At 41.0% G+C, this 25,765-nt stretch overlaps 1 protein-coding gene across 6 annotated transcripts in view; it reads right to left on the bottom strand.

The window, feature by feature from the left end:
- CLSTN2 (calsyntenin 2) overlaps positions 1 to 25,765 on the bottom strand; it is a 347,811-nt gene that overhangs the window by 70,007 nt on the left and 252,039 nt on the right. For all 6 annotated transcript variants that reach the window (XM_071437165.1, XM_071437166.1, XM_071437167.1 and 3 more), the window contains exons 5-8: positions 21,256 to 21,405; positions 8,544 to 8,729; positions 3,698 to 3,946; positions 2,674 to 2,795 (exon numbers count right to left, since the gene is read on the bottom strand). In XM_071437165.1, the coding sequence (XP_071293266.1) occupies positions 2,674 to 2,795; positions 3,698 to 3,946; positions 8,544 to 8,729; positions 21,256 to 21,405 (707 nt within the window). The remainder of the gene's footprint in view (positions 1 to 2,673; positions 2,796 to 3,697; positions 3,947 to 8,543; positions 8,730 to 21,255; positions 21,406 to 25,765) is intronic.

Genomic DNA, 25,765 nt, shown 5'->3' with positions numbered 1-25,765 from the left:
CTAGCTTGTTTTATGATGTGGTTTTAAAATATCCTGTGCTTTCTAAGATATACCACTCTGGGTATACAGTCAGAAGAAGGCATCATTTTACTACATTATAGTGACAACTTCTCACTGCCTTGTCTTCAAAACCATGCAAGTTCCTTCCTGGCTTCCTGGCCCATTATTCACATATTTTTTTTTTTTTTCAGTTTCTTTTAATTTACTCTACCCTATAGGCCAGATGAAGCATGAAGAAGAGATAAAGCAGCAATTTTTATGAGGTCCCTTCATGACAAAACTTACAACAGTATGACCTTGACAATATAAATCTATCTTCATGGAAGTCTGGGCACACAACCCATAACAAACTTTATTTATACTTTAATCTTACTTTCTTTTTCATCTATAAACAACAGCTGAAAATATACTGTGGAAATCAATTGACAGCTGCTGAATGAAAGGCAATTAATCAAGTGACCTAAAAAATATTTTCTGTCTCTAGTTTACATCATGTAGAAGTTTTCAGTAGTAGTTAGAAAGGTTCATGGCCAAGTTACAAGAGTCACACACAAATTTAATTTATTGAGAGGACACTGGGTCTCTCTCTCATTTTAAGGATATAGAAGTTGACTGCACTCAATTTTCAAAATCAAAATACTTCCCAAAACCTTGCATTATCATTAATTAGATGCTTAGTACCGAGTTTAGAAATACAAGTCCATCTTCAGCACACACAACAGCCTTATCTGAGATGATATCAGTTACTCCTGACTTGCAATCTTCAATATGATTTAATTTCAATTTATTTTGTGACACTAAGATTTCATATTGAGTACAGCACCAACTGATTTCAGACTGGTTAGTGTTAAATGCAAAGCAAGTGCCATGACCACCACAGGCCTTCTTACCACGATGGAGATCTCATTTTTATATACATTTAGAAGGTGAATTAGAAAAGTAAACATTCCTATAGCTACGTTTTCCATAGCATACTTTGGACTCAAAGATAAGAAGAAATTTGCTTTGAAAAAATAGTACTTTGCTGAAGTCTGTCTTCTTTCATCCAAATGATGCTTATCCTACCTAGAATGAACAAGTCTATGAAAGGCAACTCTTATCTCTTTAATAATAATTTTCTTGCAATATACGCTTAATAATAAGGCAAAATTACATACAGCACAGCAGATAAAAGAAAAGGTCTGCAGATAGGATTTACAATATAATAGAAGTGCCTTTCTGTGTATCAGCATACTCTTTACCAAAAAGGAGTCCATGACTCCCATTGTGCTGATAAAGCAGGTTTTTTAAAAATTATAAATGGAAAACATTTAGGGAACTATATGCAATGTCACATCTCTCTCCACTGCCAAAGGATATAAACCTCTACTTACCATTTAAAGGGGCTCAATTAAATAAAAAACCAAAAAACTAGGGCATAAAATGACTTGACAAAGTTAACTTATTTGTTGCTTTTTATGTGGATCCTAAATAGAGCTGAAACAGCTGCAAGTTGCAGTGTAATTCCAAAAGATTCTGGACAGACTCTGGACAACTGCTCTGGGATCTGGGTGGTACCCTGTGCTGCTTAAAGGGCTGAGGAGGAGGCAGGGTCCCTTGTTGGGAAGGATGACAGTTTGACAAGAAAGTCTCACAGATATGTATGCTTAGCAGAAATATTTTTAAATGTGGAGTCTGATGAAGGAATAGAGTTGGAAGCAAGTTTTGATATAGAAGAAAAGAATTGCTGAGCCAGTCTCACTGGATAACCAAGGAGGCAAAGGGTGTGTTAGTTAGAAGGGGTTTTTATGACTTAGAGCAAAGGATAAACCCACCCCAAACAAGAAGATGTTTTTACCAAGCAGAAAGACAGTACAGGCAAACAAGCCTGCCGATGTGGCAAGTAGAAAAAAGGTCTCAGAATTTTCCACTGCAAGAAAACTGAATAACAACTTCTAGCTTAAACTGTAATGTATTAACTTTTAGTGATTGGAGAACAGTAACATGAATATGGTAATTATAGTAGTTATGATAGGCTGTAGATAATAGTTAAGGTATAGATTGGTTCTGCTGTATGAAGATGCTCAGCAAAGAAACGTCTATAATGCATTGTAACCAAAACCAAAGGGTCTCCATGCTTGCCTGCAGCTGGAGCTGACAGCTGTGGGCACAGCTCTGTCACCCACAACCCTGGGCTGCTGTAACCTCTTGGATACAATAAACTGCAGTTTGGAAAGCCCCTGGAGTCCCACATCTCTCATTTCAGCTCTTACAGTGGTGCCCAACGTGAGGCACCATCAGTAAGAGCCTGAATGAGGGATGCAGGACTCCAGGCCTGCCTGCAGCTGGAGCTGACAGCTGTGGGCACAGCTCTGTCACACACAACCCTGCACTGCTGTAACTCTTGGAAACAATAAACTGCATTTTGGAAAGCTCCTGGAGTCCCATATCTCTCATTCAGGCTGTTACAGTGGCACCCAACATGGGGCACCATCAGTAAGAGCCTGAATGAGGGATGAAGGACTCCAGGCCTGCCTGCAGCTGGAGCTGACACAGGCTCTGTCGCCCACAACCCTGCACTGCTGTAACTCTTGGATACAATAAACTGCATTCTGGAGAGCTGCCTGGAATCCCACATCCCTCATTTCAGCTCTTACAGGTCCTGGATGACCTTGGGAAACACGAGGGGGGTACCTGGTCGAGCTTCCAGTGGAACTCGGCGGGGCGGAAGGTGTCGGCCTGGTCGAAGTCCTTGCGCAGCAGGAACACGAGGCGGCAGTTGTGCACGTAGAGCGCGTAGTGGTGCCGGTTCATCTCTGCGGGGACACAGCGTTAGCGTTCACAAACACAATCACAGAAGCGATTACATGCGGTGCTTTTTATTGAAGAGCTCTGGGAATCGGGGTGATTTCCACCCAAATCTGATTCCGACCATACATTCAAGGTGAATGCGTTTTATACTGTATCGTTATACAACTTTCATGATAATTATCAAACTTATATTATTCTATTGTATACACAGATTTCAGCTAAACATAGCCCCCTTTAAATTTCCAACATAGTTTCTCACGATTCTTCTTATGGTTATATAATAATTACATTTAACTACTAAACAATCATCACATCTAACAATTATATCATTTATCATACTGCTTACGCAGGTGCAGTGACCTGAGAAAACACAAGGCCTAATATTTTCAAAGACTATTTTTAACATTTTCCAGGGCTCCACTATCAACAGCAGCTCAGCCACACACAGCCCTCGGTGTCTGCGAGCCTCACACACCAACAGAACCCAGCCACATCACAGAAACCCCACAGGACTGGGCTCTTTCATGGATTAGTATGACTCTTCTTGAATTATGCTGTATCAGCTTTGTTCATGGAATCATCCTGCCCAAGCTAATAAATGAAATCCAAATGCATATTTTATCTAACTTGTTTCAGTAAGGAATTGGAAGTGTTTCAATCTAAATAATGAAAAAAAAAATTACACATGATTTAGTTATGCTATCAGTCAATTCCTGTGAAATCTCTAGCTGTGTTTGAAATTTAGGTAGTCATCGGGCCCTTCAGTAAGCTCTTAAAGCAGCAATGTTTGGAGTGGCACCATCTGAGATTAGTTTTTTCTCAGACCAAATTAAATGAGGAGACATGGCAACACTCTACTGCTGTTGATATCCCCTTTGCATAACATTTTTTCCACACACAGACTCACCTGTCTTGTCAGAGTTGCAGAGAATAGTTTCCTTCTCAGCTCTTAATCCAGGGCTAGGTCCATGTTTCATCCACAGAGTGATGGTGAATTGATCAGTTAAATTTTTTGGGACTATTCCATCGGGGATTTTGGCTCCTTGCTTTCCATCAAATTTAAAAATCATGTCATTGCTATCCATGAGGAGCCCAGCTGTCCAGTTGGTTGTTGCACTGGGAGATGGTAACAGGTCAATGGCACCTGAGGAAGCTCCTGCAAATCACATAATGAATAACACAATGAGAGACCAGTGAAAAAGCTGTGAAGATTAATATAGGCTAAGGTTCTGATTCACACTCTTTAGACTACTTTACTACCCAAATGGTCCTACTAGCCTCAATGCCAAATTACTGAAACATTATAAAATACCCACCATCATGAACCAGCAAGAGTTTTCTAGATTAAACGTTCTGCACAGAAAACTATAGAAAATAATGTAAAGTTACCTTTCTCAGAAATGTTCATTATTTTCTGAAATTCATTAATGACATTTCTTCAGCTTTTTCAAGATCTGCTAAGTCAAAACAAATTTTCTGCATTTATCTTCCCTCCCTGACAGCATGAAGGTTTATGGGGGTGATGTGCTGTAACATACAGCCCAGTGGGGATGATTGCAGGACAGGCCCCACAGTGTCCAGCTGCCAGCCATGGATATCCCCAATAATTCTGGGAGGAATGTCCATTCACAAAGGGGGGGATTCACCCCAACCAGATAATATCACCCCAGTGCTGCTTTCTGGTACATATTTGATGGTTGGAGCTCTGTGTGTTCTTTAATGATAGACTGAGATGGAAAGCACCACGGTACCAAGATCTGATAAAACAGCACAGTTCTTCACAGCTCTGTGTTTGCTTACAGCTGAACAACTGCCAGGCACTATGAGAACCATGCAAGGAGCTACCCAGAGCATGCACCTACTGGTGAAAGCCTGCAGCAGGAAATAAGATTCCTAGAGTAAAAAGCACAGACAATCTTTGTATTCCTCTTGCTGCTTTGTCAAGTAACAATATGGTGAGCAAACTGTGATGGCATTAAAAATCCTCTGCTAAGGTGTTCTGCCCTCCTTCACCATCCAGGAAGAGATAAAAGATCCCAAATCCCTGCAGGAGTGCAAAAAAATTAAAGCCAAAAGTGTGTAGAATTGTTTCATACAGGCTTTTAATAAAAATGTATTATAGCAATGATTTGGAAATATTTATCTTATTCTGTAATGGAATGTCTTGGGTTCTTCTCCAAAATTTACTACTGCAAAATGAGGCTATTTTGAAGTGATATTTTGAATATCAAACCTAAAACCTACATGTTCATAAGTTTGAGCATGGAGACAAAGTGTATTTATTTTACAAACTGTAATTCTGGATAATACAGGACACTGCATTTGTGTAACCAGCACCAAGCTCAACAGGTTCTACTTTATCTGCCTATATTTGTACGGAGATTTATGGCTAAGTTTGGAATCTCATCCTGCTATGTGTTTTAATCCTGTCCTGAGAAAAATCATTGGATTATGTACTGGGGAGACTTGGCTGGAATAAATCATGCTTTTCCTATCCTACTAAATCCAGCCAGAGTCCCAAGCTGCTCAGCCATGTACAGAGACAGACCTGGAACAATGCAAACAGGATCTCTTTGGAGGTGTTCCCAGAACAGCCTGACCAAAGGTAGTGCCTGATGCCCTTTTCTCCCAAAAAGCTTCCAGAACAATGCAGGAACTGTTGCATGAAGCTCAGTTTTGGGCTAAGACCCCTAAGGCACCTCTTGCATATGCAAGTGCTTATTTTCACAAGTGATTTATGCAGTTGGCCCCACCTCCTCTCCCAATCCTGCACATTTGGGCTCCAAACTTTGTGCCAGGATAAGCACACAGGGATGCTGCTCACTGAGCTGGACCAGACTGCTGGCTTAGCTGGAAACAAATGATCCAAATAACACCCAGCTCAAACTCTGCTTTGTGATCAGAACAACTTTGGGCCTCTTGCAATGCTGCACCAGCCAGGATAATGGAGAGAGGGCAGGATTGTGGCTGGAGCAGGGCCTTGAGGCTGACAGTGTTTCCCTGTCTCAGTTTCCCATCTGACACATGTGAGAATTAGCAATCCCATTATTTTCTATTTTATCTACATTTAGAGGGAAAGGAGACAGCACCAGAGCCATCTTTCCACTATATTTTAGGCTCCTTATCCTGTGTTTATTTTGGTGTGATTTTTTCTGATATGTTTTTGCAGTCCAAGTGGTGCCTTTTAGACAGTCTGTACTTTTTATTACTGTCAGGTAACAAGGTGAAAGAATGCTTTCTAAAATGCTTTGAGGCACAACACTAATAGTTCCTTGCCTTTAAAATGACTCAAGTGTAATTTAATCATTTAAGCTGCCCACCTTGACCATCCAAGGGGTGCAAATCTCTGGGTTATTGAAAAGTAGACTTGTACCTTCCATCATATAATAATTAATTTTAATTCACCCTCCTTAACATCTGCCTTCTCCAGATTTCCAACAGATAAATGAAGAAATGAGCACAGGATTTATAAACTGGATCTTTACTTTTACAGAGAGAGCCTTGCATTTTACGTGGTGCAGAGCTGTATGAGTGCTCAGTTCTGCACACTCTGCAATCACATCATGCTTCACTGTGTAAAAAAATTCAGGGTTTTCATCCTTTTCAAAGGATTTTATCATCCAACCATTAGTTACAATAAGGTAACTTCTGGGAGAAAACTGATTTCCAGAAATAATTTAAGTGGCTTTCATAAGACTCCTCTCTATATTAAGAATGGTAAAAAATACTAAATAGCAAAGTGCAGGCCAGGCTAAATGCAATTCTCATGTAAAGCACATTGTCACTTACAGCCTTTTCATCAAAGTCCTGTTACAAGTTTCTACCATGTCTGCTTGCTATGAAGATATGGAAAACCTGGACCAAAAGAAAAATTCTTTCAGCGGTGAGAATGTCCCCCCTATTTACAGACACTCTTTTACTTTACCTGTTTTCTCAAGTAAATTCCCTTCCTTCACAGGTGAGGAGAGCTGAATTCAGAGCTGAAGTTCAGCAGGGATATCTGTCCACTGCTCAGAGCTGCCTGCAGCCACCACAATGGCCCTGCAGCCCCAAGAGATGCCTGCAATTCTCTTTTCTACTCCAGTGTCAGCAGGTGAGGCAGTCAAGCCACACTCTGCAAACTGAACCCCTGAGAGTTTGTACAGCCTTCCTCAGCTAAGGACTCCTACACCAGCTGAAGGCACCTCCTTTCAGCCTACACTTGAAATGATAATTTTGTTGGATATAGCTGCTATCATTGTTTGATTTCAAGGTAATAATTCTGTGGTTTAGGTCTTGTTCATAGGGGTCTGCACTGAGTGACTGTAACCTTTGCAGTTCAGGTCTGTAACAGCACAAAGCAAAGTTCTTTTGGCTGCTAATACAGCTGCATAGAGGAGGCAAAAGTATTTGACTTTAGCTATTATATAAATATTATTTCTAGAATATATAAATAATATAAATATAATATAAATATATAAAAATATATATAATATAATAATTATATATACTATTATATTATATATACCATATATTATATTATTACATAATATATAATATATATTATATAATTATATAATAATATAATATATGATATAATATATAATAATATAATATAAATAATATAATAATATAATATAAATATAATATAAATATCTATAAATATTTAACATATTTATTTTTATTAAAATTTTCATATTTTATGAAATCAAGCCTTGGTCTGCCTCTCAGATTTAATATCATTACCAAGATGCATATTGGGGTAGATGGATTTTCATCTGCTCTTCTAGAGCCCAGGCAGTTGGATAAAGACATAGAATTGAAGTCATGATTGTTTCTGTGATCTTAACCAAGCAATTTTGAAGTTGAAAATATTCAGATTTTATGACAATGCTACTACTCCCATTCGCCTTTACCTCCCTTTCTTCATCTCCACTGATAACTGATAATTGCAACTGTCAACCGTTTTTCCCTGGAAATTGCTTCTCCATTTTTAATAATTTAGTAACACTGGCTGAAATTTTTCATTTATAAAAATTATTTCCTAAAGGTTAGTGTATTGATCTTAACATACCTGCAGCACTGCTGGGTGATTACCAGAGCACCCAGAACCAAAATCCACCCATTTAAATGAAAAAAATTGCACAATTACTACTGTAGCTCAGACAGAAACCAGGCAAAGAGACAGGGAAGATGAGAATTAATGTCTCCACCATCAGGGCTTCAGAGGAGGATACTTCTCTACCAGGTCAGCTCTTATCTGAAGTTCATGTTTGTTAAATATTTTTGCCCAGAATAATATTTTACTTTTTGTTTCTTTGTCCTCTGGCACATCACTGAGCAGCAGAATGGAAAGCTGGGTCAGGAGGACTGAAACACAACAGGGAGATTTAATTCCCTTCAAATCCTATGGTCTTCTTGTGATGGCAAATCTACACTGGAAATCTCACTACAGTGTCACACCACTATCTGTAGCAGAGGGAAGAAAGAAGGGGAAAGAGATGGAATGAGGAAGAAGGAAAAACTGAGAGGGGAATCGAAGTAGGAGAGAAAAAAATTAAAAGAAGGCAGGGAGAAAGTATGAAGTAGAGTGAAAACAAATGGAAAAGAAGGATGGAGCAGCTGCCAAATACCATCACTCTCTCCATTTTCATTGCTACAATCCAAAGTGAGCCAGCTGAGCTAAATCCAAGCTCTGCATGCTTACAGGTCACAAGGAGCTGGTGCCTTGTTTGCAAAAACATTATTATATCAATGGAAATCCATATCCATACCACATAATTTCTGCAGAGATTTTTCAGAGTAGGTTTCCCGATCACAGCCCTTGCCGATGTAGTTGGTCTGCAGTTCAATGGTGGTGTGGATTGAGGACACTGGTCCATCACACGTTTCCAGGTGGATGCTGGGGAACAAGGGGATGCTGCCAGAGCCAGGCCTGTATTCAATCCGTTTGTTCCAGTCTGGAAAAGCAAACAAATCAAAACCAAGATCCAATGGTGAGTAAAACAAAGGGAGTTATATAATTTCAAATTACATATTATTCTCAAAGGACACTAAGGCAAAAATAAGAGCCTCTGAAGTTGGCACCAATAAGCTGCTGTGCTAAAAAAGTTGGATTTTGGCCCTGTTCTTCTAAGAGTGTCAGGCTCACTTCAGTAACACTTCTCCTGTTGAGTCACACAAGCAGGGGCTACACACATCTCCTGACCAGAAGTGCTAATTGGTGTCAGTCTGGAGCTGCAGTGCCCACGCTCCGTGACAGACTACAAGCTGACTCTGCAGGGAGGAGGATCTCTGCTGCACCCAATCTGGTCAGATTTCACAGCGTTGTGATAAGAACAAATACCTCCAAAGACCAGGCTAGACAAGTCACTCTAATATAACACCTCTGTAGTGCCACTTCTGGTCTTTGAACATCTTCCTTATTTTGTGAAGCACTGATGACAGGAAGTTCCAGCCAAAAGGATGACTCCTGCTTCCAGCTAGATCTGACTAATCTGTGTTTATGCAGATGCCTCACAGCCCACAACATTTAAACAATCCCCTGCCACAGGCAGCCACCTGTTTGTGCCACACAAACCCCCCGTGCTGCTCAGCTGAAGCATTTTAATGTTTGAAATCCAATTAATTATGGTGTTTGCAACACGCTTCAGAGAAAACCCAAAAAAGCAGCAGTAATTACAAACATGTATTTTAGATGTCTTTACAGCTCCTATTTTCATCAAGTCACAGAATGGCTGGAGTTGGAAGGGATCCTCAAAGCTCACTTACTCCATCCCACTGCTGTGGGCAGGGACACCTGCCACTAAACCAGGTTCCTCAAATCCCATCCAGCCTGACCTCAGGCTGAGGGATAGGGCATCCACAGCTTCTCTGGGCAATGCCTCAGCATCCTTATAGAAAAAAAATAATTTCATATATCCAATCTAAATCCAACTTAAAGCTGTTGCCTCTTGTCCTGTCACTACAGGCCTCAGTAAAATCTTTCTATCCATCTTATAAGTCCTCTTCAAGCACTGAAAGGCCTCAGCAAGATCTCCATGGAGCCTTCTCCACACTGAACAACCCCAACTCTCAGTCCAGCCATGTTCATGGCCCTACCCCTCGTTGCTTTAACAAGTTCAAATCTTTCTAGGTAAATAAGACTTCAAAAATGGAAAAGTTCTAGGTCTTGGCAAAATCCCTGAAAGCAAATGGACAGAGATTTGTTCTAAATATCAGTGGAAGGGAAAACTAATAGTGGATACAAATATGCATGTATGCATTTAGTAGGTGAAGGGAGTTTGTGTTTTTCAACAGATCTCATTTCAGAAAGCTCAGGTCTTAAACTGCATTAAACTAAACATTTACAAGAAATTCTAAACATCCATGCAAACACTGAAGTGTGAGTAAGTCATTAGTCCAGAGTCCAGGCAATGATGCTACAACCACTGGTCTGCATTTCAGAATTCTCCAATCTTCTTTCTGACATAACCCAATTGGCTTTTACTAAAATCTTCAGGACTAGTACATCATGACTAAGACAACCATGACTTCTCTTGCACATATAACTGAGTTACTATTTGAGTTGTAATTTTCATGTAATTCACTCCATTTGTGCCACATTAAGTTAGACTTGATCTATAGTATTGCATAATTTCTCTGCAACTGTCGGTTTAAACAGTTCCATTAGAATTCCAAGTACCATATATGGGACATCATACAATAATAAGTTTCTGTTCCCTCTCCATTGCAGAAATTTGAGGTTAACAATTTTCCAATAGAACAAGAGCAGCAAATTCTTTGAGCTTCTTCAGGTAAAAATAAAGTAATTTGCTGGTTTTATGCAAACTAATAATATATTAAGTTTTGATCTTTATAATCTCTTATTCACCAGTTCAGGCATTGTATTCCTCTACCCCAAAAGGAAAGAAAAGTCTTATATATGTCTGGAACCTTTCTGACTATTTCAGCAGCTTTCAGCCACATTTTCATTTCTCAGCTATACCAAATGGACCAGTACTCATGCAAAATATTCCTTAGGGGATGTGAGATATGACTGAATTATAAACTGCAAGGTGCCTGAAGCTGCACACTCACCTCCAGCTATACAAGGAGTGTCCTATAAAACTCACATCATATAAAATGCCACTGCTCACGAGGAAGAATGATGGGAGGCCTCTGTTTCTGCCACAAGAACTGGAGGAGGTATTTTGTTTCATGCTTGTTTTCATCTTGGCAGAAGTGGGAATTTGTACCCAGAGATCATAAACCCTGCACCTCCCTAAACCACTCACATTTATCTCAGATCTAAATTGTAAAACATCAACTAGACTTGAACCAGTGTCTTTGGACCTTGGTCTACTGCATCTACCACAGACCAATCCCCATTCTAAACTGCACCAGCACTTCTTCCTTCACTGACTTAGTGCAGATTTAGGAATTCCACCAAGAAGTCCCTCTCCGTGCCAAAGGCATTCCCAGGCAGGTGTGAGGCAAAACTGGAGCAGGTTACAATCCTGTGATGGCAGAACCGTCCCCAAAGGCAGCAACAGCTCTGATAAAAAACAACTGGCTTATTCCCACAGAACCTGCCCCCAAGCACTCAGCTCCCAGAGCTGTGAAGCTGAGGCCAGCACCCTCTGCATCTCACCACCACTGGTGAAATGCACAGAGCTGGAACAAGCAACAGTAAGCGGTAGTAACAGTGCAAAGAAATTACTGTGACAGTAACCCAAGTCCTTCATTCAATTTTGAATAGTGTATTTTGCTTTCTCTCAGAATGACATCCTGCATTGGACTTACTCAAAAGATCAGCACCTTCCCTTCAGGAATGTGGTGGTACTTTTTCATTTCCTCTGGAGTGACTCACAGGAAAAGTCTTAGGTAACCTGAGTCTGCAAATACCTCTAAATTTAGGTATTTTCTGGATATGCTCAGATACATAACCCCACCTGAACTGGCAGGCTGCACTTAGATTAACTAAACCCAACCAACACAGTTCCTGCTTTGACACAAACCTGACCAGAGTCCTGCTAGAACACCACATTACACAGCAAACTTAGGAAAGTAAACGCTGTCAGGGTAGAAGACCGATCCCAGGGGGAAAGTCTGAATAAAACTAGCACTGTTGAGTCCTGCAGCCACTGTTTTGATTTTATAATTCAGCAGGCTTTTGCTTGCTTTGCCACTTGTAGCATGAAGGTGCTCCAGACAATGCAAGACAGCCCCAGCTGGGTTATGCCTACAATTAGAGTGCAAATATCACCATGTCAAGCTTGTGGTTCAGATTTCATCAATTATAAAGCAACTATGCAAACGTGCATCTTGATCACTGAGATACTCAAACGATCCCAAGATCAAAACGGATCAAACTTCAGTGACAGTTTGAGCCTTTAAAAGTAAATCCCAATGCACTGAACAAATTTTCCTTTTAACAACAGATGGATAGTGTAAAGACGGTCCTTGATCTCTAAACTTAAGGTTTTCTGTACTGTCTTTGTGATCCATGTTTTATATTTTCATTAATTTCTAATGCTAGATGACACTGAGGGGTTTAATCTGATTTTTTTTTCCTTGAAGATCACACAGAGGAGGTTTGACACGGTTCACATCTCCTACATGTGTGTGGCCATAAACTTTGTTTCCATTTCACGGTGTTAAAAATGATGGTGATGTAATTAAAGATAATTGTAACACAATGAAATACGAAACTTCTCTCCTGTTACACTGAAGATATGCATCTTGGCAGCTAAATCTAAGATAAAATTTATGTGGTGCCGTTAGTGAGTCTCTGCAGCATCGCTACATAATTGCTGGAACAGAAGGTTCCCAGAGCAGTGTAATTGGTATCTCTTCTGTTTCCTCTGCAGCATTCTCACATCTGTGCTGTTTATGTGGGCTAGAGACTTGGCTAAAGGTTACTCTGGTGCCTTTTTAATGTGAAATAAGATGAGTGACTTGTTAAGGAAATGGTAATCAGGTCTGACTCAGTTAAAGGGTTTCCACAGCAAAGAGAAAACTCTAATGTCCAAAGCTCTGCTGGTTTGCTAAGAGATTTAAGTGCACATCTCAAAGCATAAACAAACATTCATATACACCTCCTTGTGCAGTATGTTGATGGTTTCAAAAAGACAAACAAAAAAGAGACAGAAATTTGTGCTTAGTACAGGACAATGGAAAGGCTGATGCTGCAGGAGCTGGTGAACCCAACCGAGTAACTGTTGTGCTCAACCTACTGACACTGAATATTCCATCAAGTGATAAAGTTCCCAGACCTAACGGTGCTTAATTATGTGAAATAAACATATAAGAATCTAAAAACCATGAAACAGCATGGCTTAAGCTATTATTTGTCATGAGATTTCATTTGAATAATCTATTTCCCACAGTGTCAGAGCCCCAAGGGCACTCATAAGCCCTAATGAACCTCCACAAGCTTCACCTGGGGCCTCCATTTGCCCTTCCATGGGCCTGGAGCTTTGTTTAAGCTCAGCCCCATCAGACTGGGCTGCAGGTGCTGGTCTGTCTCAGCCACAGCATCTCTGGATCCAGGAGCCAGCCCAGGGCTTGACAGAGCCTCAGCACTGTGGACCGGCCCAGTGCCTGATCCCAATCCTCATCCGTGGATCCCAATCCTCATCCATGGATCCCTGTCACAGTTTGCAATCCCTGCTTCACAATTTAGCTGCCAAATAAGTTTGGCCTTGTCAGACCTTCAACCTCGGCCAACCTAGAGGTAAAAAAAGTCCTCAGATGAGGCAGGGATAGGTTGGATTCAAATCTACACAGGGGCTTCCCCTATCATGTGCCATCCTAAGCTGCAGCCATCTCCCTGGTCAGGAGCTGGGCTGTGAGGGGATCAGCCCAACCAGCAGCTGAGACCGGGCTGTTTTAAGCCCCAGGAGGAACTCGGGCTGTTTTAAGCCCCAGGAGGAACTCGGGCTGTTTTAAGCCCCAGGAGGAACTCGGGCTGTTTTAAGCCCCAGGAGGAACTCGGGCTGTTTTAAGCCCCAGGAGGAACTCGGGCTGTTTTAAGCCCCAGGAGGAACTCGGGCTGTTTTAAGCCCCAGGAGGAACTCGGGCTGTTTTAAGCCCCAGGAGGAACTCGGGCTGTTTTAAGCCCCAGGAGGAACTCGGGCTGTTTTAAGCCCCAGGAGGAACTCGGGCTGTTTTAAGCCCCAGGAGGAACTCGGGCTGTTTTAAGCCCCAGGAGGAACTCGGGCTGTTTTAAGCCCCAGGAGGAACTCGGGCTGTTTTAAGCCCCAGGAGGAACTCGGGCTGTTTTAAGCCCCAGGAGGAACTCGGGCTGTTTTAAGCCCCAGGAGGAACTCGGGCTGTTTTAAGCCCCAGGAGGAACTCGGGCTGTTTTAAGCCCCAGGAGGAACTCGGGCTGTTTTAAGCCCCAGGAGGAACTCGGGCTGTTTTAAGCCCCAGGAGGAACTCGGGCTGTTTTAAGCCCCAGGAGGAACTCGGGCTGTTTTAAGCCCCAGGAGGAACTCGGGCTGTTTTAAGCCCCAGGAGGAACTCGGGCTGTTTTAAGCCCCAGGAGGAACTCGGGCTGTTTTAAGCCCCAGGAGGAACTCGGGCTGTTTTAAGCCCCAGGAGGAACTCGGGCTGTTTTAAGCCCCAGGAGGAACTCGGGCTGTTTTAAGCCCCAGGAGGAACTCGGGCTGTTTTAAGCCCCAGGAGGAACTCGGGCTGTTTTAAGCCCCAGGAGGAACTCGGGCTGTTTTAAGCCCCAGGAGGAACTCGGGCTGTTTTAAGCCCCAGGAGGAACTCGGGCTGTTTTAAGCCCCAGGAGGAACTCGGGCTGTTTTAAGCCCCAGGAGGAACTCGGGCTGTTTTAAGCCCCAGGAGGAACTCGGGCTGTTTTAAGCCCCAGGAGGAACTCGGGCTGTTTTAAGCCCCAGGAGGAACTCGGGCTGTTTTAAGCCCCAGGAGGAACTCGGGCTGTTTTAAGCCCCAGGAGGAACTCGGGCTGTTTTAAGCCCCAGGAGGAACTCGGGCTGTTTTAAGCCCCAGGAGGAACTCACTGTGGGCAATAAAGCTCGCGGCTGTGGCGTGAAGCTCTGAGGTCTGTGTGTCCTTCCTGTCTCCAACCACTGACCCCACAGGTGCACATGGCCCCTCACATAATAAATCCCCCCTCCTGGGACCTGCCTCCTCCCCAGGAGGGGGGATCTGGCATCTTGGCTGACCCAGGCTCCCTTCTCTGGGTCTGCCCTGCTGCCCTCAGCAGGGTCAGGGCTTGGCCCTGGGTGACAAATACCTCACCCCACCCTGCCAGCTCTGTTCTTACAGTTGGCTCTCTGCTTGTTTTCCTTAGGGAAATTACCTTCTTCTTGCCAGGTTTGAGTTGGTCAGAGGCTTCTAATGTCTCTGCTGGAGAGTCTGCAAAGTGCTTCTCAGATTCTCAAAGACAGACTCTGAAACGCTGCACGGAGTAGTTACCCAAATCAGTGAATTGGGTATCGTAACTCTTGTGGAAAGCCTTAAATTTTTCAGCCCAAGGTCTAAGAATATGTGGCACTATTTACATGCAGAGAAAAAAAAAAATCATAAGGAAAAGCTTCAAACCTAACTGGATACCCTGCAGTGCTTTAACTTTTTGGCAGAGGAAACGTTAATGGAATGATGCTGTCAGCTGCATCTCAGAGATAAGAAACTTCTCAATGAAATGATAATTACCTCAGTAAAGCTCAGAAGGATCTTGCAGTGAAAATTCTAAGAAGAAATGACTAGTTCTGTAGTTGCAAATACAGAAACGTGAACAAAGGAGTTATCTTCCACAGAGTTATATGGAAATAAAAATCTAGTTAAATAGGTCTAAAATTAATGGGGGTTTTGTATCACTTAAGGTGGAAAAGACTGGCTTCAGTATTTCAGTCCTCACAGATAAGCAGAATGGCCTGCAAGAGAGGGCAATAATGGGTTCCTCTGCAAATGTGAAGCTCGTGGTACACAGGGAACTCTCTGGTAATGATCCCTGTGAGCCTGCCTTGGGAGTGTTATTTGATATTTCCATTGGCAGCCCTGGCACAAGACCAGGACCGTGTTAGTTACTGCTGCCAGTGAGGGGAAAGGAAGGCAGTGCCACACTAGAAGTCAGTTCTAGAAAGAAGATATCCTAAAGACAGAAAAAGACGACCTTGAGAACTGGTGTTACGGAAACAGTGCTTAGTAATGATACAAAGTGCTCAAAAGTCCAGCAAACTTCTGAGAAATCACTGAAAAACAACAAATGGAAAAAGCTGATCTCATTAAGACAAGAAAGCATTTCCACAGGCCACAAGTCTGATATGGCCAGGCAAAAGCAAGGCAGCCCTGGAATATCTAAAGCACTGTTTTCAGTAAGAGGACATGGTAAAAAGAAACATGGGAAGACCTGGAGTGCTCAGGGAAGATGTATTTAACTATAATGCAGATACAGAACTTACTAAAGAGAGCATATCTAAAAAATTAGATTGGACTGCTTTCTCTGAATATGTCTGGTTGTCAAAGCAAAGTAAAAACGACATAGATACAAGTAATAAAGCAAATATCAACGTATGTAAATTTTAAGCTCAAAACTCGGTAGTACTCAGGAGTTGAGTTAATTTTCAGATGCCTGGAGTGATTATTTAGAGTAGGTATTTTACTAAAATGGTGCCATTCAAGTTAACAGCTGAATGTATTTCATCCTGATTACCCGGGTTGAAGGATGTGTGGCTAATGCATGCATAGGAGTGCCAAGCCTAGACTGGCATAAAGACTCCCTGCTTCACAATAAATTTCATTTATAAAAATATGGGTGAATATCTAACAGCTAAGACAACACAAGGATGGTGTTTTGAGCTGCTAGGTGTCTGCACAGGAGTAATGCAAATTGATTTGTGTTTAGTGCAGGAATTACTTGGCTCTTTTAAATTGTTCTGGAAGACTGAGAACATTACCTTCATCAGCAAGCTTTCTGCACTTGACCAGCCTCCTCCAAATAATCAGTTCCCTTAGTAACTCATTCCTCCTCGTTAAAAGCATTGGCAGAATGAAAGCCAATATGGGTTTGGTTTTCCTCAGTAACTGGATCTTACTAGAAAGCCCTCATGAAAACCATTCTGAAGTCACTCAGCTACTGCAAACAACATCTCTGAGGAATGTTGACTCAGAAGTGATGTGAGATCACTCTGCTACTGAAATGGAAGGTCCTGCCCTTCTTTGTACAAAAAAGAAGATTTTATTTCAGCAGGAAGGGCAAGCTGATCTGACTGCACACAGCCTCTGAATGCCTATTCAGCCTCAAAGAGGTGCTAGGAATGTGCCTTTAGGAAGGGCCCAGGTCACCTTAGTGGGCCCAACATGCCTTAGGAAGGAAATGATATGCACTATCTCTGGTACACTAACAACCTTTTAAGAATATTTTTATAATCTAATGGGTGAATAAACAAAGAGAAGCTTTTATTTCAAAACTATTTTTAAGCCAACACTATGTAAAAGTAATTTAATTTTTTAGGACTATCTCTTTTAAGATAAATTTTTAAAGAACTTCAACCTTATTCTCTTTCTTGTGTAGTTGGGTGTGGATGCCTATGGGTTCACAGACCTTGGAAGATAAATGCAAGAAATCTTTTCAGACTGGTAAAACACTTGAGGCTGGATGCTGTGAAATCCTGTTTTGTATTTGGAGTCCTAACTGTCCAACTGCAGGTCAGTCACCATTGCCTATGCAAGGCCATATGAAATTTGGCATGGAAAAAGTCTCCTTTCACGAGGGGAAACAAAGTGACTTTTGAGTTTTGGGCTGTTGTCTTTGCTCCACACTCATCTCCCAGGAGGCATAGCCAGCCTTCCCTGTTGTGAGCTCTCTTTTACTTTCCCAGGGTATTCAGTTGGTTGCTTCAGAGAAGCTTTTATTCTTCTAATAACTATTTTCTGTCTGAAATCAATTGCATTTTAGGGAGCAACCTCACTTGTGGTTTAATTGTCAAGAATTGAGCAGACCTCTGACAATCTCAAAACATATTTTTCAAGTTTTCAGGTCCATGATTCTACCCTTTTTTTTTGAGGCTAGACTCTTTCTCTCCCCACACAGTGCATTGGTCACCAGAGAGCCTGGTACAGGAATAATAGTTTTCAATTTTTTGCTGCCTTGCATCTTTCAGCACATTGGGTTATATTTAATTTCCATTTGTAACTCCACTATGGAAGGACAGTAACAGTTTTGTGAAAACTGTTCCTGAAAGTAACAGAAATGTGACAAAAGGTTACAATACCATAAATGAGCAAAAGGAAACCTGGTCTAGATTACATGACTTTGTCTAACTTCACCTCATGCTATTTAATGAAAATACTTTAGGGATATTTAGTGCTGGGGTGCCACAAGTCTGTCCACCCTGCTTTGAATAAGGAAGAATAAGAAATCAGTTTTTCTGACATTAAAACAATGTAGTGGAAGGAACCCCACTGAAAGTGAATGCCTGGGAAGAAGTGCAGTGTGAGCTTTGTGCCCACAGAACTGAGACCAGACTTCCCTCCTGGAGGAGGGACAGAAACTGGGGAAGGTGTTGAAGATAACAGGTTTTGCTTGGCATGGAAACCCCATAATTGTGTTTTAAAATGTTTTAAACCAAAAATCCAAGTATCTTCAACTGCAGATTGAGCCATTATGATGTCAGGAGTACTGTCATCATCCAGCTTTTCTTGGTATTCTGTCCTTTACCTACCTGGCAGGACATGGCCACTGCACTGTTTGGAAATCATGGACATGAAAACACAGCTGGCATGAAGAGATTTTGTAAATGCACAGCTCTAGAAGTCACTTGACAAAACTCAGTAATGAGAATTTCCAATTAAAATAACTGATTAGGAAGTCATTCAGCCCATTGATTTACATTTTTAGCTTGCTCAGTATACAAATAATACTCCAGAGTGGTCTGCTCAGAAAGCAGATGCCAGCTTGGGTCAAGTTTTTTTCTAGAGTAGCATCTGAATAGAGGGGAGGCTTTTTTGCTGAAAATGTCTGTGTGGGGATCTGGCTGCTGGTGGATTAATGCCCATCATCAGAGAGCAGGGAAGCAGCTCCTGGATTTAATGAAGACTTCAATGCTGTTAGCCCAAGGAAATATTGATTAAAGGAAAGCACCTTGGCTTGTGGAGCCTTATTTGCTCTGCCACACATCAGTCACATGCTGTTGGCCTCAAGAAACAGGAATAATTGTGAATTGCTTTACATCAGCCTGTTCTTCCCTCTCCCAGCCCTGCACAGTGGAGGTTATCTGAAGGGCATCTACACTGAAATTGGCTGCAATAAAATTTTTAATACTGAAGTTGCATTAGACTACTCCAATCTCTATTCATGATAGTTACATAAACAAGTGCACAATATTTCAAATTACAAAAGCCATTAGCTTTCAAGACCTAAGTGCCAATGCCATAAATTGGAATTCCGAGTATTTATTTGTTCAGAATAACACTGAAGAACAACAACAACAAAAAAGTATTTTAGCAACATCTCTATCATAACCAAAGACTCAGAATATTCCTTTTTTCTGTCAAAAACCTCCCATTATTTTACTTCCTGAAGTCATCCAATCTTTACAAATATAGCATTATTTCAAAGAAGATGGAACAAACTTGCTGGCTGCCCCTTTGTGGGGAGGTCACAGAGCACCAAACAAAGGGAAGAAAGAACACTATTAATATCTTCCATTTCTAGTCTCCAGATTTCCTCTTTAAGTACTACAAATACTCTCGGAAAGTTTTGCTTATTTGATCTTATTTTTTTCCCTAGAAACAAGTGATTTTTACTGGCTCAAACTGGCAAACAGCATCACCTACATGAATTTCTCCACCTGTAAAAATAAAAAAAGTATAAAAAAAAAATCTCTTTAAAAGAGAAATGTATAAATTTCTGGAAGGCTTATGTTGTAGCTCATTTTCAAATTACAGTTAATGAATTAATAATAATTAAGCAATGAGGCCCTATCTACCTATCTGTTTAAAGACCTTCTACCCTGAGTAGGAGACATCCCCTTGCATTTTGTGCTCCTTGACCCGGGGATGTGCCAGGGAAGTGGAGACTCATGTGTTTGACAGATGGAAAGGTACAAATAACACGAACAAAGCATCAAAAACACACCCCAAACCCTGATCAAACCTGTTTGAGATTGTTCCTTTTCCTTTTATTGGCTGCCTAGTGTCAAACCCACCTGATGGAGCCAGTAACAAGCATAACAACCACATGAACTGTGAAATAATACTGGGCAATAGAAATACACCATTACCACACCTTTGCAAAACTTATTCAATCAATAAAATACCTGAATAAAAAAAATATAGAAATGAAAAAATATTCCTCTGTTATACCCATTTTAATACAAATCTCGAGCTAATTTGGGGATCATTAATTTATCTGAGATAACTCCATAAAAGGGAAACAAAATATTTCTCTAGTGTAAAGAGACCATAATAGTTTTATAGAATAAATCACGTGAACAGGAATATCAGTTAGAAAATGTGTAAATAGTTCATAGGCATTGTGGTTTCTTTCAACAAAAATGTTCTTCAAATACTTGGGTACTCGTACATCCCAAAAAACTGAAACGTGGCTCTGCTCCAAGTGAGGGCTGTGGAAATGGAATCCTGCTATTGCAAACATTTCATTACTAGCTCCTCTAGACAAGAGCTTCTCATTTCCCAAAGAAAATATTTTTTTCTTTTAAATGACAAGCTGAAAATTTACCTTTAAGTACAACAGCCAAACTGATTTTTTCCTTCTCAATCATTATGTTTAAAAATTACAATTATGAAGGTCAAGTTAATCCTGAATGACACCTGCATAACGTGGTCCCATCCAATTTGTTTGTCTGTAATCCAGCCCTCATTTCCATCTCAATTCCTAATAATTAGTGGCATATATAGCATTGTCAGCTGGGGTTTTCTCTATTCCAGACAGGGTATAGATCCTAACAGCCTCTTTAGAAAATCAAATTGATTCCTACCAGAATGTCTCAGTATCAAGACAGGAATCAGCTTTAAAGATGCTTTTCACTCCCACTGAGGGTGCCTTGGCTCCTACATGCCACAAAATCCAATCCTGAACCTTGAACAAGATAATCTGAACAGCTCCAGCTCACATGGCAGAAATACCTTGCCACGGTAGCTTCAAAAACGTTCTTTTAAGGAATAGTAGGACAACGGCAAAACAGCATCATTTTTTTTTAAACCTTCCAGAATATTCTCATAAGATAACTTACTAGACTCACAAGATAACTTACTGGAATAGAAATTTGCCTTCTTTTTGTCTGGTCTGCTCTTTGCTCTGCCTAGAGAAGAAGTATGGCAAATGTAAGCAGACATGGGATTATCATCCACTTTGTTAGCAGGCTTGGAATGAGGCAGAAGAAATAGCAGCAGTTTTCCACACCAGTACAACAAGCACCCTCCTTTCCTTACTGAGAGGTAGAGGGAAAACACCAAAGGAAAGAGATTTAAATAAAGAATTAAAATAGAAAAGCTATTCAACCTTACCTTGCCAGCCTGGTTTGCACACAGGTTTGACATTAACTCGTACCAAGACATCTTCTGTCGCACGCTTCTGCCCACAGTCAAAGGCTGTGACCATTATCTCATACTGGTGCTGTTTATCATAGCTCAGTTTCTCGGTGTTCCTGATGTTACCTAGAGGTTCAACACAAGAAAACATTCAGAGATTCATTCTTGGCTGAGCATGCCCAGACTGCAACATTTGGGTCCTGGTTCATCAAGTGCTTTGTGACTTTGAGCTCTCTTGTGACCGTGTTCACAGGGGTCTCAGGATGGGGGAAGAGATGAGAAGGTTGACTCCATGTTTCAGAAGGCTGATTTATTATTTTATGATATATATTACATTAAAACTATACTAAAAGAATAGAAGAAAGGATTTCATCAGAAGGCTGGCTAAGAATAGAATAGGAAAGAAGGAATGATAACAAAGGCAGCTGGCTCAGACTCTCTGTCCAAGCCAGCTGACTGTGATTGGCCATTAATTAGAAACAACCCCATGAGCCCAATCCCAGATGTACCTGGTGCATTCCACAGCAGCAGATAACCATTGGTTACATTTTGTTCCTGAGGCCTCTCAGCTTCTCAGGAGGAAAAATCCTAAGGAAAGGATTTTCCATAAAATATGTCTGTGACACTCTCTGAAGCACACAGGACATGCAGAGGCAGGACATTCTGAGGAATGGGAAGGATTTTCTTTCAATCCAGCAGAGAAATAAGATACTTGTAGGAAAATATAAGATGGGAGTGATATAATGTGGGCATGGCTCTGTCAAAAAAACATCTGCTCAACAACACTTTCTAAAGTAAGACAGTAAAAGTAATTAGCAGTTACATCTTGACACTGGAGCTAGGAGTAGGTGCACCCTCCTTTTCCACATTTGCCATAAAAATACCTGGCTTTAACAGCCACAATCCTGAGATCCACTACTGAACCCAAGTATCTTCCCGTTTTCTCAAAAGCTATTACCCTGTAGGTGAGGGACATTTTAAAAATAGGAAAAGCCCTAGAATCACCTCCTGCATTACAGTGTTTAGCAGTATTTGATAGGGCAGCACAGAGTTATCACATGCAAAATAAAACCCAGCAACAACAGGGTTTATCTGCTGAACCTGACACATATAAAAAGGTAACAAATTACCTGCTTTGGGAACAAAGACATCAGAACTTTCAGAAAGAAAGGGAAAGATCTTTCTCTGAATAGTTCCTGGAGGACTGGGAGAGCACCATGCAAAACTATATGGGTTTTCTATTAACAAGTTGAGTGTTTTAATCCTGTCCATTTCCACTGAAATTTACTTTTTGCACAAGTTGAAGCTTCATCCTGTTTAATTAATTTCATGCTTTTGCTCAGGGCTGTTTGTTTTACCATCTCTCTGAATGAGGATTTTTGCTCTAGAATTCAAAGAACAAACTTACTCTGCAGCAGCGCTACACGTAACATCTGCTTGCAAGCAAGGATCAGCAAAATCCAATTGTTTGTGCTAAATTTGAAATGGGCAGCCCCCCATACCCTGGGATTTAGTCAGATGCAGTGAACCAGTCCCTACAGGTGCCTGGCCAAAGTCTCTTTTGTTAGGCACAAAACATTAGGTTTGGTTTGAGCATTTGGGTTTCATTTTCTTTTTTCTTTTCACTCAAGTGAGTGAGAGACAAGAGAAAGCAGAAGAATGCAGCTTCTTAAAAGATGACTTTCACTAAACTCCATTAATTTGACAAGTGAAGACTTTTAGCTGCTGTCTCTCTACTTCCCTCTCCTTATCAGAGTCCACCACTTGGCTTTTTACTACTACTACATTAAAGCCAACTCTAGGGGTTAATTGAAATGGATGCAAAACTTTCCAGGTCAGGGCTGAAGAAAGGCTGTTGTTTGTATTTAACACCACCTTCAGGTTCAGAACCTGTAGTTTAAATAGACCCTTGCATCTGCAGTTATAGGTCAGGCCCAATCCCCCATTTACGGCTGGGTCTGAGTCTCTCCTGCTCTCTTTGTGGGCAGGGCACACAGGAGGACAAACCCTTCTCATATTTTAATGTCTTGAAAGGAAAAATGGAATGAGCTGCTGAAGGCTGATTTGGACCCAGGGCAGTGTCCTGCAGACTCTGGGGTTCTCTCTCTGGGGTACCTCACATTGCCAGCTGTTCTCAGGCCTGCCATGGGCACAGCTCTTTGCACCCCACAAGAACTGAAACAACCACATCAGCTACTGTCAGAACTCAGTGCATCCCTCTGGGTGTCCAGAGCTGCTGGGACCCCTGCCAGGGGCTCAGAGACCCTGGCACAGAGCCCAGAACACCTGGGGGTTAGATTATGACCCATGGAGCAAATCACCAGCTTTGTATGAAGACCTGAAAGCCACAGAAGTTTAAATAGTGTAATAATAAAATTATCACTGGGTGAAGGGGTAGATTTTGGGGTTTTTAGAATAGGGGTTTTGGGGACAAGATGGAGGGACTTGGGCATGTCCAGCCTTCCTTCTTCTTCTTCTTCTCTCCCTCCATCTTCTGCTGTGATGGTGGCACTTTTGGATTGGTCTAAAGTAGAAGCTCACTGTCTAACACAGGTGATAGGTATAGGAAAGTAATTGTAAACATGTTATCAGTAGTTTGTAGTATAAAGAGATAACACCGCCCCGGGGGCGGGCAGAGCGCCGCTGTCTGTCCTGCTGAGCGCACCTCAGCTGGACAGGAGAAAAATTTTTTATAGATAAGGTACAATAAACAACTCTGAGACTGAGAACTGAAGAACTCTGGCTCATTCTTCGAACGTGTGGGCAGAACAGAGACTTTTCCCGTGTCTCGGGGCTGCAATAAACTGCAGAACTCCCAAGAAACGACTTCATTGGGTTTTGAGTTAGTGATTGACAAAACAATCTAATCACCCATTTTACTACCTTGAGTTGCCTAATTAGTGGCTGCCTAAGAGGATTTAATGAAAAACTGCCATTGTATGTATATACTTAATTACTGACTTGATATCTGCTCAGTTCTTCTGTCCTTTCTCCATTATATTATTTCACACATGAATCTTTATATTTCCCTATTTGGTTCTTAGTATTACTTTAGTCTGTGATTAGCAAAGATAATTCTCAAGAAACCAAAACTGTCCAAATTTTCATTAGCAGATTTCAAAAATTTGTGTGGCACATTACCTGTCCTAAAGGATTTATAAATCATTACAACATATTTACATTTCATTAAGTCTATCTTCCAAGATCTGTATTTCATTATGGCCATTTCAGATTTGGACTACAAAGATTCTGACTCTTAGGTGTTGTTCTGGAAGGTCATTTGGATGACTTGCAGATGTTACCCAATAGTTTATTGATTTCCTAATTTTTTTTTCTTACCTCTGATGCTTTATGATTCTTTGGGTTTTTATAACTTAATCAATACAATTAAAAAGCTGACACAGAAGTAAAGCACTATAAACACAGACTAAGTAAAGTTTTAGAGATGAAAGTTTCTGTTTACATCTCACCCACAGACAAAAAAGTAATTAATAACATTAAAAAGAGAAAATTTTAATGGAGAAGTACATACATTTCTACACAATTCAAAATTAGGCCATACATTTTTTATTCAGTTTTCCTAAATCTCTGCCTTTCCCTGGAAATACCCAGAGCTATAACCAGTTTTCAAACATCAAAAAGCAGATCAGTGACTAGAGGAATATAAAAAGACCTTCCTGAGGACACAGGAGGACATTTACACCTCTGTTTCTTCAAGGTCAGTTTTGGGTATAGGTGGATATAAACATCCCTCTTTTATGGCTCTTCCACCTTACTTTGGAGCAGACACAAGAACGGGGAAAAACTTGACTGATTTAGTATGGCAATTCCCTCCTAAATTCCACAGTTACTAAATCAATTGATCTTCTTGTCAAAAAGGTTCATTTTTAAATGACAAAGGAAATAATACATCATTTAATAAATCTATAAATATCAAATGCAGATGCTCAGCTATAAAGTTTGGCTTCACTTTTCTGGCAATATGAAGTGTGCACAGCTCCTGCTGCAGCCCTGGGTGCTGTAAAGGGGGATCTTGTGAGGTCCTGTTCTGCCTAGGATTTGTAACCTGATAAAATCTGTATGGACTGGACAGGTCCCTGTCTCATCTTCACACTGAACAGTCTGAACACACATTTGGGAAGTGCTCCCCAGAGCTAGGTGGCAAATAAGAACCATCCCCATTTTTGAGGTGAGACTAGGTCAGAGCTGGGACAGAATTTGTATTTATACCTGAGTTCCCAGATCATCTGACCATAATACCTAACAAATAAAGCACAAGATACAGGAATAAAAATGGGTTTTGCTGCCATTCTGATAAATCTGTGCATTGTGGTTTAATTTTTCTGTCACCTGAAAAAAGCCTACACAATATTGCTGCAGTAACTGACTTGATTTGGATTCTCTGCTAAGGATAAAATGAGATTAATCTGCATGCAATACTACTTTAAAACATATTACACCTTATACCTTTAATCACAGTTCTTTG

Source organism: Agelaius tricolor, unplaced genomic scaffold (assembly GCF_023055355.1).
Source record: "Agelaius tricolor isolate 1412-34295 unplaced genomic scaffold, bAgeTri1.0.p SCAF_12, whole genome shotgun sequence".
Taxonomy (NCBI): Eukaryota; Metazoa; Chordata; class Aves; order Passeriformes; family Icteridae; genus Agelaius; species Agelaius tricolor.
Note: the sequence above shows the minus strand (reverse complement) of the source record. Positions and strands in the feature narration are given on the sequence as shown.